Here is a 15,223-nt window from a genome sequence, read left to right on the forward strand (position 1 = left end):
TTAGAGGTCCAGATACGTACTTTAAGGATTTATGGGTCAAAAAGCAAAATGGAAGACATTACGCACGAACTTATATAACCCCTGAAAATTTAACTGCTCAAAAACGTAGTCACCATTCTTATCTCATATGCTGTATACAAACAGGTGGTGGGCTGGAAGTGATCCGTGTCTGCAGTTTGCCCACCCTGGTCTAGGCAACAACCCTGTGAGAAAGCAGAAAGCGTCTGCCCAGAACGCTGACGGAAGGATGTGACAATCGAACACAGCAGGAGATTTAAAAGGACACGGGGAGCAAGTCTCAGAACAACAGAACGGGTATTACATTTGTCTCCCATTTACAGAGAGAGGGGCAAAGCTTCCAGCTCTGAGAAACAAGAGGGTTTTGGACAGACAGACACCGCAGCAACCTCGAACCACTCTGCATTCTTCCTCTTCTTCAGCTAAGAAAGGAATCTGCTGGTGCACAAGCTAACTACAAAGCGTCTGGCCTCCGAAGCAGACTTTTACAGGGCAAGCCAGCTCATAAAGACGTAACAAGAGGTTCGCTGTTGGTACCAATCCCCCCACCGTTCTCACACACCGGGATGACTGTACCCACCCCCAAACCAGACAAGTTACACGCACACACACACACACACACACAACCTTCGGCCTCTGAGCCACCGATTCCAGCCGAATCTGGTTCCTAAAGATCGATTCAACAGTGCCCTGTAAATGAGTGTCTCTCATTAGGGAAACGTTATTATGAGGCAAAGCCAAGGCCAGCAAACCCCCTCCTCACATTCTTCACACAGAGGGAGGTAAACCCACTTGCTCTTTCCACTCCAAACGTCAGCCACATTTGGATGACACCCACACCTGTCTACATTAATGCCAACGTAGCTAAGTACCTGACCTATTGGAGGGATTAAACTTGTGCTTTACGGGCGGCTGGTGAAAGGCCTGACTCATCTGATTCACACAGGCACCGTGACTGAGGAGGAGGCCTTGGCAGGGAACTTCCTAAAGTGCAGGGCAGCAGGTAAAGGCGTGTTACCTACAAAGGTGAGGTACAGGTAAGGTGGGAGGCACAGGGGTCCAAGGCCCGGGCTCCACAGGTGAGAGGAGCTGCCTCTGCGAGGTGCAGCTGGGCCTTCCAGGCAAGTTACTAAACCTCTCTGGCCTCAGTTTTCTCATTTAAAATGGGGCTTCTAGGGCTTCCCTGGTGGCGCAGTGGTCGAGAGTCCACCTGCCGATGCGGGGGACACGGGTTCGTGCCCCGGTCCGGGAAGATCCCACATGCCGCGGAGCGGCCGGGCCCGTGAGCCGTGGCCGCTGAGCCTGCGCGTCCGGAGCCTGTGCTCCGCGACGGGAGAGGCCACGGCAGTGAGAGGCCCACGTACCGCAAAAAAAAAAAAATAAAAGAAAATAAAAATAAAAATAAAAAATAAAATGGGGCTTCTAATAGTACCACCTATCTCCTCTGGGTGTCCTGAGGATTAAATGAGCAAATGACGTAAAGGCCTCAGCACAGTGCCTGGCACCCTGCAAGCACTAGGCAGTGAAGCTTCTTCAGGTGCCTCTTCACTAGGGAGTCTCTGGGAGCCACTGGCAAACTCAAGAGAGCAGCGTCTATGCCTGTGGACTCTGACCTTTCCCAAGCCTCGGTCTCCTCCTCTGTCAAGTGGCAACACCATGACCGCCATACTGGGTTTTCGAAGCTTGAATGAATGCTTCTGAAAGTGCCCTGTCAGGCCACACGGATGCAAACGTCATCCTCCTGCCCTCAGCCCCATCACTAGCAATGCCAAATGCTACCATGAAAAATGGGAGACGCAGTGTAACGGCTAGCGACAGACCAGAAGACTTAGAGCCAAGCAGTATCTGACGGATCCAACTCAACCAGTTGTCAGCACATGAGTGAGGACCTCGAGTGGGTGAGTCCCATGTCCCCACATGCATTTAGTAACTTGTGGTGCTTACACGCCTGAGAAACACGGCAGATGAAACTGTACAGCACAAGCCCATGTGCAGAGACAGCTCTGTCATCAGACCTTTGTATTCAGACCAAGCTGTCCCCATCCAGCATGGTACGGGAGTAAGGAGAGAAGACACAGACCGCTCCTTCTTTATAGAATCTGTGGCTTTGCTTCACCCTTAGGATGCTCTATTTGTTTCATACAAATCACCTAAGACGGCTTTACAGTGACAATCATCACATCGGCTTCATTTCTTCACCAACCGTTCCCAAGTGCAAAAGGTTTGGGGAAACCCAGGCACCCGCCCCCCCACGGAGGGGCGGTCGCGGATGTGGACGCCCACCTTCTCGTAGGGGATCTGCAGCAGCTCCAGCACCACGGCGTGGGCGCCCATGTTCCGGAGCAGGCGCTGCTGTTGCTTCCTGCTCTTCCTCACCGATGCGCTCTCTTGCACACAGAGTTTGCTGAGTCGAATCAAAATCTGGTACAAAGGAAGAATCAAAGTTTCTCCGCTGACCCCCATCTCAGTTCTCAGGACCTAACCTACAGCCTAGGGACGACAGTTCATGATACCTCACTGTGTACTTGGAATTGGCTAAGGGAATAGATCTTAAGCGTTCTTACCCGCCCCCACCGGCTCCCCCCCCAAAACATAACTATGTGAGCGACGGATGTTTAATTAACTTGACTGTGGTAATCATTTCACAATGCATACGTATATCAAATCATCACTTTGTCAAGTATATTATAATTTTGTCAATTATACCTCAAAGTTGGAAAAAAATTTTTTTAAGAACAAAGAAATCAATCTCAGAAAACTAGGAAGTGTAGTTGGAAAAACGATTGCAGGGGGCGGTGTGGACAGGAAGGCAAAAGGATCACAATACATTAAGAACATGAAACGAGGGAAACTCCTCTAACTTGTAGTATCCCTATTGATTGTATTAAACCAAATCCACATACGGCTAAGAACAAGTCTTCCAGAATAACCAATGGATTACGGCTCCATCAGCAAGTGGGATGGTTTCAGACCTCCTAAAATGATACGACTCGGCATCATTGCCAAGGACTTGGGAAGAATTTGCTCTGGGGTAAACAACATCAAACTCCAACCTCCCAACTGTGAACCACCCTACGCAAAGATTCCTAAAGAGCTACGATTCTCATCGGTGGGTACCACGTGCCAGCCGCTGAGGGAAATCCTTGACAATTTCACCACTTAACTCTTCCTGTAACTGTAAACCTTCAGAAGTACAGGTGCTGGCGGCACCTATGCAAGGTGAGGAGACTGAAGACACACAAATAGTAAGTGGCAGAGCTGGATTTGAACCAAGATCTGACACTAAAAGCCACGCACTTAACCTCAGAGGTTTCCTTTCTCCCTGTTACACTTTCCATGAAGGGAAAAGCTCAAGAGGGGGCACTTACCTCTTTGACCACCCTGTAGTTATAGCTGCTGGTGCTCTCATGCTTCTCTGACTTGTTAGTCCCCTGCTAGGAACCAAGATGAACATGAGTGGGGTTTGTACAACTCTTAGGTTCCTGTCTGTCTGCTAGGATTCGCATCACAATTTCGGAAAGACCAGGAGTTCTGCAGCGTCTTCCAGCCGTCATGCTGGGTTTGTGCCTGTCTGCACTTGCTCACAACTCAGCTCCCCTCTGATGGGACAGGATGCACATTACTGCACTGATGGGGGAGAGGGTGATAGCCCAGGCATGGCTGGAGAACAGGTTCTTCCCCAAGCGCGTCTGCAAGGGACACCTGGGGCTGGTTCATTCAAAGTCTGTTCTACATGGGCCAAGGGGGCACGAGAGATGACGCTGAACTTGTATTTGCAGCTCACCTCCTGAGAGAATGGCCGTCACCCTGTTAACAAGCAGACCTCCTGAGAATCAAGCCCACCCTATAATCTGCGTTCTTACCCAAAACCGGAGGAGGAGGACGTTTACTTGTTCTGAGGACCCCATCCATCTCCTCCGGCGGCATAACGTGTGTGTCACCCACCTCTGTTTTCTTATGTTCGTTTTCACCAGAGGCGCCGTCCATGGCCTCGTCGGGGCCCTGCCCTTTGTACACCCAAAGCTCTGACTTCTCCACGATGGATCTCAGTTGGTCCAAGTCTTGTTTGATCTGTTTGTAGTTGTCGACATCTTGGCTGGTAACAAGCAGTTGAACCTGAACGAATGCAAGTTCGTCAGTGACTCACAACAGCCTCGCAGACAGACAATGCCAGCAACACCCCCACCCCCACCCCCACCCCCACCCCCCCACGGAGCAAGCCGACCTACCTGTTTGAAGGCCTGCAGGACCTCCTGCCTCTGACTGAAGTGCCGAAAGAGGAGCTGCAGGGCCCCTGACACCAGGGGTGGGTAGTTGTGCATCGTCAAATGGAGCAGGACCCGAAGGAAGGTTCTGCCGCCGTGGTCGTCCAGGTCCAGTGGCGTGTTCTCCTCACTGAGGGGAAAGGCCACGTGAGCCAAGACGCCCTCTCCCATGCCCTTGGGCCCAGACGCACCTCACCTAGTGAGATTCCTAACTCTGTAGCCCCCCTCAGCCGACCGGGCTTTCCACCGCCTCCTTTAACGATACACAACCTTATTCGCGCTTCAACTATATTCTGAGGTGAGGGGGCGGTTAAGCTGTCCCAGCTGGGGGCTTCTCCCTGGTGGCGCAGTGGTTAAGAATCCACCTGCCAATGCAGGGGACATGAGCTCGACCCTTGGACCGGGAAGATGCCGTATGCCTCAGAGCAACGAAGCCCGTGCGCCACAACTACTGAGCCTGCGCTCTAGAGGCCGCGAGTCACAGCTACTGAGCCCGCGCGCCACATCTACTGAAGCCAGCGCGCCTAGAGCCCGCGCTCTGCGACAAGAGAAGCCACCGCAATGAGAAGCCCGCACGCCGCAAGCAAGAGTAGCCCCCGCTCGCCGCAACTAGAGAGAAAGCCCGCGGGCGACAACAGACACCCAATGCAGCCAAAAAAGAAACAAATTTCAAATAAATTTAAAAAAATAAAAAGATGTCACAACTGTCAAATTTTTCATCAAAGTCCCCACCTTCCCGCAGTGACGGGCCTGGCTTTGCAACCGGATTCCCGACTGGTGTTCTGCTGGCCTTCACCTGTGGTTTGAGAGCTGCACACAGTCGTGTTTCTCCCGAGTTACTAGTTTATTTTTTAGTTAAGATGCTCTAATTCAGCACCTAGCAAACCCTCTGTGGCGAGGGAGGAGCTCTTTTGATGTCTAGTCTGTAGCCAACTGCTGCCTTGGTCTGTTACCACGTCCCCTGACGGTGCCCTTGGATGTGGTCACAGTGTCCAACGGCCATCCAAGTGCCCGAAGGCTCACTTGTCCAAACTGGTAGCAAGCGGTTGGGTCCCACAGACCCCACTTCGCGGGGTGTTGCCGTGAATCACCCCAACTCGGTGCTCCTCCAACTGGGGTTAATCAGTATGTTATCAGGGGTTCTCCCAATATCTACGGTAACTTGACCGCGTGTTAACTTATACAAGTAAAAACGTAAGAAGCACGGGCGGGAGCAAAGGGCAGGCCACCTCGAACCTGAGCGCTGACACTCAATTTCTGTATCGGTACCCAGTTTGTACTTCCAGCCAGATGCAGGCCGAATGCTAGGACCTCTGTGGCCGCAGACGAGCAAGAAAGCCACAGATGGGACCCAGGGCGTAAATCCTCCGCTTGTGCTATGGGCTCCAAAAGGTGTGAAGAAGCTTTCACTGCTGTTCAGTATCAGGAAAGTGGTGGGAGGGCTGAGACACCACCCAGCAGACCGCAAGGACATCATGTTAAACCCCAAACCCCCGCGTTTCAGAACAGCAACCTCTTCCGCAGGGTAAATGCTGCCGCTACATCAAATTTCACAGGTTTTACATCGAGCACTGCGGTAGACGGTTAACATCGGTGGCCCCTCTCTGGTCTAAACACTCTTGTACATGCCCCTCCCACACGAATGCTGGGCTAGGCTGGGCGACCTGCTCTGACCAATAGGACGTCAGCAACAACGGTGCAGAGGCAGAGGCTTGCCTAGTGCTTCTGCACACCGTCGGTCTCTGCACTTAGAGCCAGTCACCAAGCTGTGCAGGAGCCCAAGACGCTCGTGCGCAGAGAGAGACAAGTCGCAGCCTTACTGACACCTCCTCCAAAGAGCCAGAAATGCGAGGAGAGCAACGTAGACGTGCCATACCCCAGTCACAGCCACCACAGCCGCAAGACAGACCCAACGGCGACCAACAGAAGGATCAACCGGCTGAGCCCCCGCCAACCCACAGAACTGGGAGAGACAGTAAAATGACTGTCGTTTCAATCCATTAAGTTTGGAGAGGAGGTTATCACACGGCAACAGGTGAGCCGACCAAGTGTACATATTCTAAGAGTCATGCATAGAGGGTGTTTATACCAAGTGTGCCGGTGTTTGAGGCTTAGAGGCATTTGAGTCTCGTAACCATGTTTCCAGTCGGCACTGAGCAATCTCACCTTTCAGAAAGGGGTTCATACGTTCATCCCATGTTAGGGACGATGAAAGAACGGTGTAAGCGTCTGTGTCCTTTCCACCGTTGCTTGGCTTCGAAAGGGCTCGGGGGGTGCCTACAGCCCAACAGCAGCAATGACCTTGCTACACTCTCTCTGTTTTGAGCCCCCCCCCCTTTCTTTCAACTCTATTTCCTCACCATTTAAAAAAGTTTTGTAATGTGTGTACTTTGGGAAACCTCCGTCAATTCCTTCCGTTGGAAGCAGGAAACACACACACACATGGACCCAACTAAGATCGCTCTGACCTGAGCACTAAGAGTTATAAAGGGAGCAAACAACCTAAACCCAAAGACGAAACGTTTCCTAGTACAGTAAAGGAGAAGCCTCGGAGAGCTAGGAAAGAGAAGCCTCCCCCCCATCTTAAAACCACCTACAAAACAGAAACTGAAAATATACTTTCCTTCCTCCAAAGATGCCCTCAGCTTGCTCTTCAATGTGTTCAAAGTCAAGAGCACCTGAAAAGCCAGAGCACAGAGCTTCAGGTGCAGGAAGGGGTGAAAACGTGCTGCTCGTGAACTTCCCCCCAAACAGGCTTGCCCCTGCCCCTCAGGCCTTCATACGTGGGGTTATTTCTACCACCACCCTTCTCCTTATCCATCACCACTATTTCCTGGGCAGGAAAAGCATCCACCATGAGTAAAAGTTGGTAGTGGGCAGTAAATTTTCTTGGAGAGTTTTGTTTGGGGTTTTTTGTTTTTTTTGTATTTCACCGTAACACTAGAACCCTCAGCCGTCTTACGACTGAGACACTCCAAGATGGAAGGAAGTAAGATCTATCCCAGAAGGGATCTGGGCCCTTTCAATTATTCCCCTGCCCCAAAAGGGTCTCATTCTAAAATGCAGTCATCTTCAAAAACGTTCACCTATTACCCTTGTTCTAGAACGTACTCTTTAGACTTCCAGTTTTCATGAGACCCAGGTCCCATTTCATGGCTGAAACCCCATTCTGGCATCACTAACCTGGTACGTTACTTGGTCCCTCTTGGCTGCTGCTTCCGGAGGATGTCTCCGAAGTGTGGGAATTGCTTTCATCAAACTCCCGCTTAAATATACACAGGAGGCAGGAGATCCTATAATCCAACCTCACATTCAAAATAAACTGAAGATTCAAGTGGAAATGGAAAGAGATTGGTTACATTAGCAAACCGCCTGGAACATTCGGCCAAGCCACCGCACTCTGGCTGGGCCTGGCATCTGCTGCATCAATTACCTTAAACACTACGTGAGCCAGATATTTGGCTTCGACTTCAACAGTCACTTTAACAAAAGACTTCTAGCAGTATATCAAGTTTGCCCACAGCACCTTAGCTTCTAGCGTAAACTCCAGCGTCCCGGCAATTAACTTAATGCTCAGAACAAAAAATCACTCACTCTCCACTCCATCCTCTACAAAACATTGCTTTAGTTCAGCAAGTACTGAACGCCAACTCTGGGCCTTAAGAAGGGTGAAGTTGGCTGCTTTTAAAAGAACTGCCAGAGAAAAATGTGTTTTCAGTACTGAAAATTAGTTTGGTTGTTATCTTCTACTACTGTTTTCTTTGATGTAGATACAAACCCTTGGGCTCTCTCTTCTTTCACTCCCTGTATTCCCTCCCAGTCCACTCCAACACAAAGTCACTTTTTCCACGTTTGTGGCTGGAGCCAAAAAGAAAGATCAACCACCTGGCATTGTTTAAGGGCCTCACCGACATTCTCCCTTCCGTTCTCTCCTCATCTCTGCCTGGCCCTCCCGGCGACCTTACCCAATGGCAGGGCTGTCACCTCTCCTGGACTGAAACAGATCCTTGGCTTATCTTCCAAGCTCCTGTCCCGCTGGACATCCCCTTTGGTGGTTTCCCAGAGTCTCAAACTCAGTATTGCACCAAACTAACAGTGTCCGTTCTGCTGGGGTTCTGCCACCCTCATCAACCTCAGGACCATCAACTCTTCCTTCCTTCCCTGACACGCACATCTCATCAGTGACTGAGCCCTGCTGGTTTCACCTCGGCCGTTCCTCAAGGATCTCTCCCCCGCCGGCTCACAGCCTCTATCTCCCTCCTCGGCCACTACGCAAACAAGTGTACCAGATCCACATCTCAAAGGTGCTTGTTCTTAGGTTAGCCCCCTGCTTGAAAACGTTCAGAGGCTCCCCACAGAGTGAAGTGCTAGTACTGCCGGCACCCAGAGCTCCCCGGAGCACGGTGCAGTCCGCCTGTCCAACCTCACTTGTGATACCTTCCCTTCAGCACACGCCACACGTCCCTGCCCGAGGTACGGACCCAGGCACCAAGATTGGCTGGTTCAACCTGCTCCATCCACCTGAGAACGTCCCCTGGTTCCTATACATATCCCGTCCAGGCATAAAGGCTCAGAGAAAATCTTACCTCCTCTGGTCCTTACTAAATGGGGTCACACAACCTACCCGTATCTCAGGAGAACACTTTTCTCGTGGTTTTATTTCCACGTACACACAGCTTCATCACACCTTATCTTCCTATTAGACTATAAACCCCCTGTAGACATAGGCCGTGTCCAAATCATCTGTGCTTTCCTCACAGAGCCCAGCAAAGTGCCTTGCATATGGTAAGGGATCAGTAAGTATTTGCTGAAAGAATGAATCCATCAACCAAATGTTCTCAGATTACTACAGTGAGTCGACCTCAAGATGTGACCAAGTTTCACACCGCATCACTTCTGAAAAACATGCACGATATTCACATACTTGGGACCTGTAAGCCATGGCCTAAGAAATCCTTGAAATCTTTCTCTACTTTTGGTCACACATAAATTCAAGGAGTTTTCTTCTTTATTTAAATCACTCTTTATCGCCTTCAGTAATTATTTTGAGGAGTCCTACTGACGGTTTCAAACCATTAGTTAACTGTGATTTCAGAATCGAAAAAAACCCTCAAATCTGTAAACATTTAGAGTTCTCTACTCCATGTTCCGGGGTTGAGGTGAGGCAGTGCGGGATTAAAAGAGAAAGGTGAAAACAGTATTCTTTTCATGAAGGAACCGCTGATTTTGTTAATGAATAAAAAGTTCCCGAGGAGCAGGAAGAGGAAAACGCACACTGTTGGCAGCCTGGGAGGTTCTCACAGGGAAGATCACGGCCTCTCCAGAAAACTGGCTCCCACCCCCTCCTGCCTATGCCAGGACTTTGCTCCTACAATTGTCCTCTCTCCCCTTCGCCAGTATGCCTTCCCTCTCTACCTGATCACTCCCATTCAGCATACAATCGTGCTGACATCTCCCAACTTAAATACTACCACTAATCACCCTGCAGCCACCTTCCCACTTCTCTCCGTTCATCTTTACGGCAAAACCACTCAAGAGGTTGTATGTACGGACTCCCCACTTCATCTTCCCCCATTCTCTCTTGAACCTGACCTGTTTCCAAACTTGTCACGTACGCTCCCACCTCAGGTCTTTGCATGTATTATTTATTGTTCCCTCTTGGAGCCCCGGAGACTGTTTTCCTAGATAGCCACATACCAGCTCCCTCACTGCATTCAGGTCTCTGATCACGTAACCTTAATGGGGAGACCTTCTCTGACAACCCCATCAAAGACAGTATCCGTGGCCTTTACCCCCAATGGCCTCCACACCATCCTGACTCTCTGTTATAGTTTAACATTCTTAGTATACACATTTTTATATGTCTATGCCTCCTATCAAAATGTAAGCAGGCATGATTCTGTTCATTGCTGGTTCTTCAGTGCTCAAAAGTACTCAGCATGGAATCAGTCTCTATAAATGGCTGTTGAAGAAATGAATGAATGAATAAGGGAGGGAGGAAGGGAAGGACTGAGGGAGGAGTTACAAACTTAATGGAACCTTGACTGAGTTATGAACAAAAAACACGGAATTCAGCTATGTATAGAAGCATAAGTAAGTTAATTCTAAGTGGTGAAGACAGAGACCAATGACTAGGGAAATCTAAGGTAACTGCAGAAAGTGTGGCATGGCTGGAGGAACAGGGCATGCTGGGGAGGGACGGGAGATGACAGTACAGGAAGCAGAGGGCCAATTCAGAAACAGCGCTTGAGGCGGAGCTAAGACTCTACCTCCACTCTCTTCCCAGAAAGCCTAGGGCTCCACCAAAGCAGGGACACTGGATGCAGATGGTCCCCTGAGAAGCAGACTCCCGCCCACCCTGCGCCCGCCCCAGCCCAGGGTTACCTGGAGTATTTCAATGATCTTCAACTTGGTGTCCATCACCATGATGTCCTCCTTCTCCGGCTCCGCCTGCTTCACGTTGCCCTCAGGGGCGGTGGCCGTGGGAGTCATGGGCAGGAAGCCTCCTCCCCGGAGCACCACCTGGGTCATCAGCTCTCCAACCCCATGGATGGACCGCATCACGTTACTACCTAGGAAGGGCCAGGACAAACCCTGGTCATGACACCCTTGGTGTGTGCTCTGGGCGCCTGGCCCGGGGCGGAGGCTCTTCGGGACAAATCACTTAACATGTCTCCGTTCCAATACATTCTAAGACCCTGGGAACCTGAAACGGTTAACAACCATCAGAAATGCAGGGCTTCAAGCAGTAGGGGAAAGAGTATGGAGCATTTACGTATGTTAATTCACCTGCCAAATTTGATTGGTCACCTACTACGTGCTTGTTGCTGTGCACAGAACTAGGGATGCAGGAGCTAACAAGACACACATCTGGTGTTGCCACCAAAAGCCACTTGATCTTGAACACATTATGCTACCTCTGAGGGTCAGTTTCTTCCACTAGCACATGAGAATAATGGAGCCCAACTGACAGGGATTAAGGGGCAAAAGGTATGCAAAAGGACTGAGCACAGGCCCTAACACATAGTAGGACGTAAGTAAACATACTTGTTCTATTCTAGCTGTAGAGACCAGTTAAACAATCCACACAGGAGCACCTAGTATGTGTCTACTACGACCCTAAAACAGAGGGGGAAAAAAACATATAAAGGCAGATTTTCCTATTTACAAATTGGGTATAGGATACCCAGACACAGTCTGGATTTCACTTACTCCTATACTAATATAAACATCTGAGGACCTCATGACACGTCAAGAACGATGACATGTGTTTTTAAGATATAAGCATCAGGCAAGTGTTAGGCAACTTTCAAATGGTGCAGTGAAATGTACAGACTCATATCTATAACTATAAAAAACACAATAAAGTGTTAATAATCATTGACTCTTAAGTCGGGGGTCTACAGGTGTCCGCTGTACCATTCTTTCCGCCTTTATTTATATCCGAAAAATGTTCATAATGAAAAGCTGAGAAGAAAAGGACAAAGAGAAGACGCGCCATCACACAGTAAGGATGAGAAGAGCAGGAGGAGGAGAGGCCGGGCAAGCGCGTCACGACGCACGGGCGCCGTGCGATCTCCCTCCTCAGCCACTCCACGTTATTCTCACCTTTATTCTCCTCTCCCTTCGCCATCTTGCTGATGGGGAACATTGTGGTCACGTGCACACAGTCCAATATGGCCAGGAGGATTTTGGTTAATCGCAGAAGGTCAGAGAAGTTGTAGAAACCGAAGTATATGAGATTCCTAGCTAAGTTTACAACCTATTGTATTTAAGAAAGAGAGAAAGGAGGAAGACGGTATTAAATAAACAGTATCCTTCACTTGCATTTTAGGTTGACTATTTTATAAATGACTGATTCTGACCTTCTTTACAGTGAGAGAAGGCATTTAGTTTACTTGAAGTTTCTGACCAAATTTCATTTTGTTTCATAAGGAGAAAAAAAATGAGAAACAAAACCCTGCAAAGCTACTAATCTGCTCTGATGACTGGTTAATAAAACACTGACCTCATTATTGGCTCCGTGCAGCTTCCCAGAGATGATACAGGGCAAGCCAAGGTATACAAATCAAGGACACAGATAACATAGCAGTCCTTGGAAATCCCATTGCTCAAAAGGCAAAGTGATCTCAGAGAGAAAGACTCAACTCAAAGGTAATAAGTATTTATGTCTCTCAAATGATTAATCTATGACAGATCCCAAGCCCAGACTGTTTCTTTCCTGTCACTTTTAATATAATGCGCAGATTATACATCATGTTCTATCCATTTTACATGATTCAGTTCACCATTTCTTCCAGGAGCGTAACTACCTTAAGCTAAGTGACTGGTATTAGTTCTGTTTTACTCTGCAACAAAACTGAGCTGAATTCCTTTTCATTACAGAACCAGAGTATCATGATAAAAAAAAAAAAAAAAATCACCACCTATTTTCTATTTACCCCATACAAAAATGATCAATAAAAAACAGACAAAACACACAGATCGCTTCACCATGAGTTACCTCAAATGTGAGTTTATTTTTCTCCTTATCAGAGAAAGGGAACCTCTGACACACCACATCTCTTAAATACTCCTCCACAAATTCCATGGTCTGAGCAAACCTCTCCTTAATTTCATCTTTGGAAGTGCCACTACTGTCATAGCTAAAAGGAAAGCAGAGAGGAAAGGAAATCAAATTTCAAGGTCTAACCAGTGAGGCCTTCCCTGTTTGCTCAGCCCCCAAAGCTAACACCATCCACCCCAACACTTCCCATCCTCCTGCCCCTACTTTACTTTTCCCTCCTCAGCACCCAACACACCAAGGTATATATTTTAGTCCTTTATCTTGGTTCCTGTCTGTCTCTCCCCACTAGTGTACACACAGTTTTCTTGTTTGTTCCCAGATAGATTCCTTGAGCCTGGCATGCGGGAGACACTTAAATATTTGTTGAATGAAAGAGATTTATATAAAAGGACAATCGTGCCATCTCTTACATTCTTGAGGAAACAAATAACATTTGTCACCCTTAACTATATCTTAAGCTTAAAGAAAAAATGACTTATCTTTCCTCTCTGATTTAACTAGACTTATTAACCTGACCATAAGTGGTTTGTCCTCTGCTACATAGAACACTGTAACTAAGAAGTTTTGTGGGGTTTTTTTTAACATCTTTATTGGAGTATAATTGCTTTACAATAGTGTGTTAGTTTCTGCTTTACAACAAAGTGAATCAGCTATACGTATACATACGTTTCCATATCTCTTCCCTCTTGCGTCTCCCTCCCACCCTCCCTATCCCACCCCTCTAGGTGGTCACAAAGCACCAAGCTGATCTCCCTGTGCCATGCGGCTACTTCCCACTAGCTATCCACCCTACGTTTGGTAGTGTATATATGTCCCTGCCACTCTCTCACTTCATCACAGCTTACCCTTCCCCCTCCCCATATCCTCAAGTCCATGCTCTAGTAGGTCTGTGCCTTTATTCCCATCTTACCCCTAGGTTCTTCATGACCTTTTTTTTCTTCCCCTTAGATTCCATATATATGTGTTAGTATACGGTATTTGTTTTCCTCTTTCTGACTTACTTCACTCTGTATGACAGACTCTAGGTCCATCCACCTCACTACAAATAATTCAATTTCATTTCTTTTTATGGCTGAGTAATATTCCACTGTATATATGTGCCACATCTTCTTTATCCATTCATCTATTGATGGACACTTAGGTTACTTCCATCTCCTGGCTATTGTAAATAGAGCTGCAATGAACATTTTGGTACATGGCTCTTGTTGAATTATGGTTTTCTCAGGGTATATGCCCAGTAGTGGGATTGCTGGATCATATGGTAGTTCTATTTTCAGTTTTTTAAGGAACTTCCATACTGTTCTCCATAGTGGCTGTATCAATTTACATTCCCACCAATAGTGCAAGAGGGTTCCCTTTTCTCCACACCCTCTCCAGCATTTACTGTTTCTAGATTTTTTGATGATGGCCATTCTGACCAGTGTGAAATGATATATGTAACTAACAAGTTTTAAAGCAGCATGAATAAGGTCTTAACAGGGTGAAGGAGCCAGGCTCACTCATCAATGGCGATCTCGGAGGGAATCTCGGACCAGAGGCGGGCGTATTTCACGGGAGTGACTTGCTCCTGTGGGTCTCGGTCCACATGCATGTGCAGCATGAGACGGCAGAAGGACGCCCGCAGGTCATAAGGCAAGTTCTCATCAGACATGCAGCGGAGAATGAGATCCACGTCCAGCTGGCCTGAGATTTCATTGATGGCGAGGTACTGGCGGTCCAGGCACATCCTCGCAAAGAGGTTCAGCTGGTACCTGGAGAAAAGGAAAGTTACACAGGGCTCACTCTCATGGAAACACGCAGCAGGAGAGTCGCAGGGGGGCCCCAACTCTCACAGGAGAGGCAGGTGGCCACGGGAACTTACACATCAACACTCTTCACTTGCTTGTGTATGCAAACGCTGGCTTCTGTACCAAGCGGAAAAAGGAACAGTTCAAACCACGCCAACAGACATGTGCCTACCCTGCTGTGTGGGAGTAATTACATGGCTAGTTGATGCCGTTTTGCCCTTGTTTATTTTATAAAATGGGTGGGGGGGGGCATTAGGCTGAAAACGGTTGCCTGTTTCTTTAGTTCTGCTTTTATGCAGCACATGCAAGACCGCATAGGAAATGGTAAAGGTTTCAGACCCTTACTGACTCTGCTTAGAAATTTTATGATACTTTCAGGGTCTTATCCCATAGAGCTCTCCTCTTGGACTTTTACACACACGTGAAAAACATGGTAGAAAAAACAGGGGGCTCCTCAAAATGTAACAGTTTCTTCCTCACCTAATTACATATGATCTCTGTTAACTTCCAAATTTGACCACTGAAACACTCCTTCTCATTCATTGTCAGCAGAAGACATAGCAAAGATTAAAAGAGTAACCATACCC

General features: G+C 48.2%; 1 protein-coding gene across 10 annotated transcripts in view; it reads right to left on the reverse strand.

Moving 5' to 3' along the window:
- Nucleotides 1–15,223, reverse strand: part of ITPR1 (inositol 1,4,5-trisphosphate receptor type 1) — a 327,850-nt gene that overhangs the window by 151,012 nt on the left and 161,615 nt on the right. For 7 of the 10 annotated variants that reach the window (XM_067043583.1, XM_067043582.1, XM_067043578.1 and 4 more), the window contains 10 exons: nt 14,349–14,600; nt 12,787–12,928; nt 11,892–12,045; nt 10,668–10,855; nt 7,467–7,605; nt 6,907–6,961; nt 4,248–4,413; nt 3,964–4,134; nt 3,387–3,452; nt 2,302–2,439 (listed from right to left, as the gene is read on the reverse strand). In XM_067043583.1, coding sequence (XP_066899684.1) covers nt 2,302–2,439; nt 3,387–3,452; nt 3,964–4,134; nt 4,248–4,413; nt 6,907–6,961; nt 7,467–7,605; nt 10,668–10,855; nt 11,892–12,045; nt 12,787–12,928; nt 14,349–14,600 — 1,471 coding nt within the window. The remainder of the gene's footprint in view (nt 1–2,301; nt 2,440–3,386; nt 3,453–3,963; nt 4,135–4,247; nt 4,414–6,906; nt 6,962–7,466; nt 7,606–10,667; nt 10,856–11,891; nt 12,046–12,786; nt 12,929–14,348; nt 14,601–15,223) is intronic. The other 3 variants (XM_067043580.1, XM_067043577.1, XM_067043575.1) reach the window with 1 other exon arrangement.

This window comes from Kogia breviceps, chromosome 10 (genome assembly GCF_026419965.1).
Source record: "Kogia breviceps isolate mKogBre1 chromosome 10, mKogBre1 haplotype 1, whole genome shotgun sequence".
In the NCBI taxonomy this organism is placed as follows: domain Eukaryota; kingdom Metazoa; phylum Chordata; class Mammalia; order Artiodactyla; family Physeteridae; genus Kogia; species Kogia breviceps.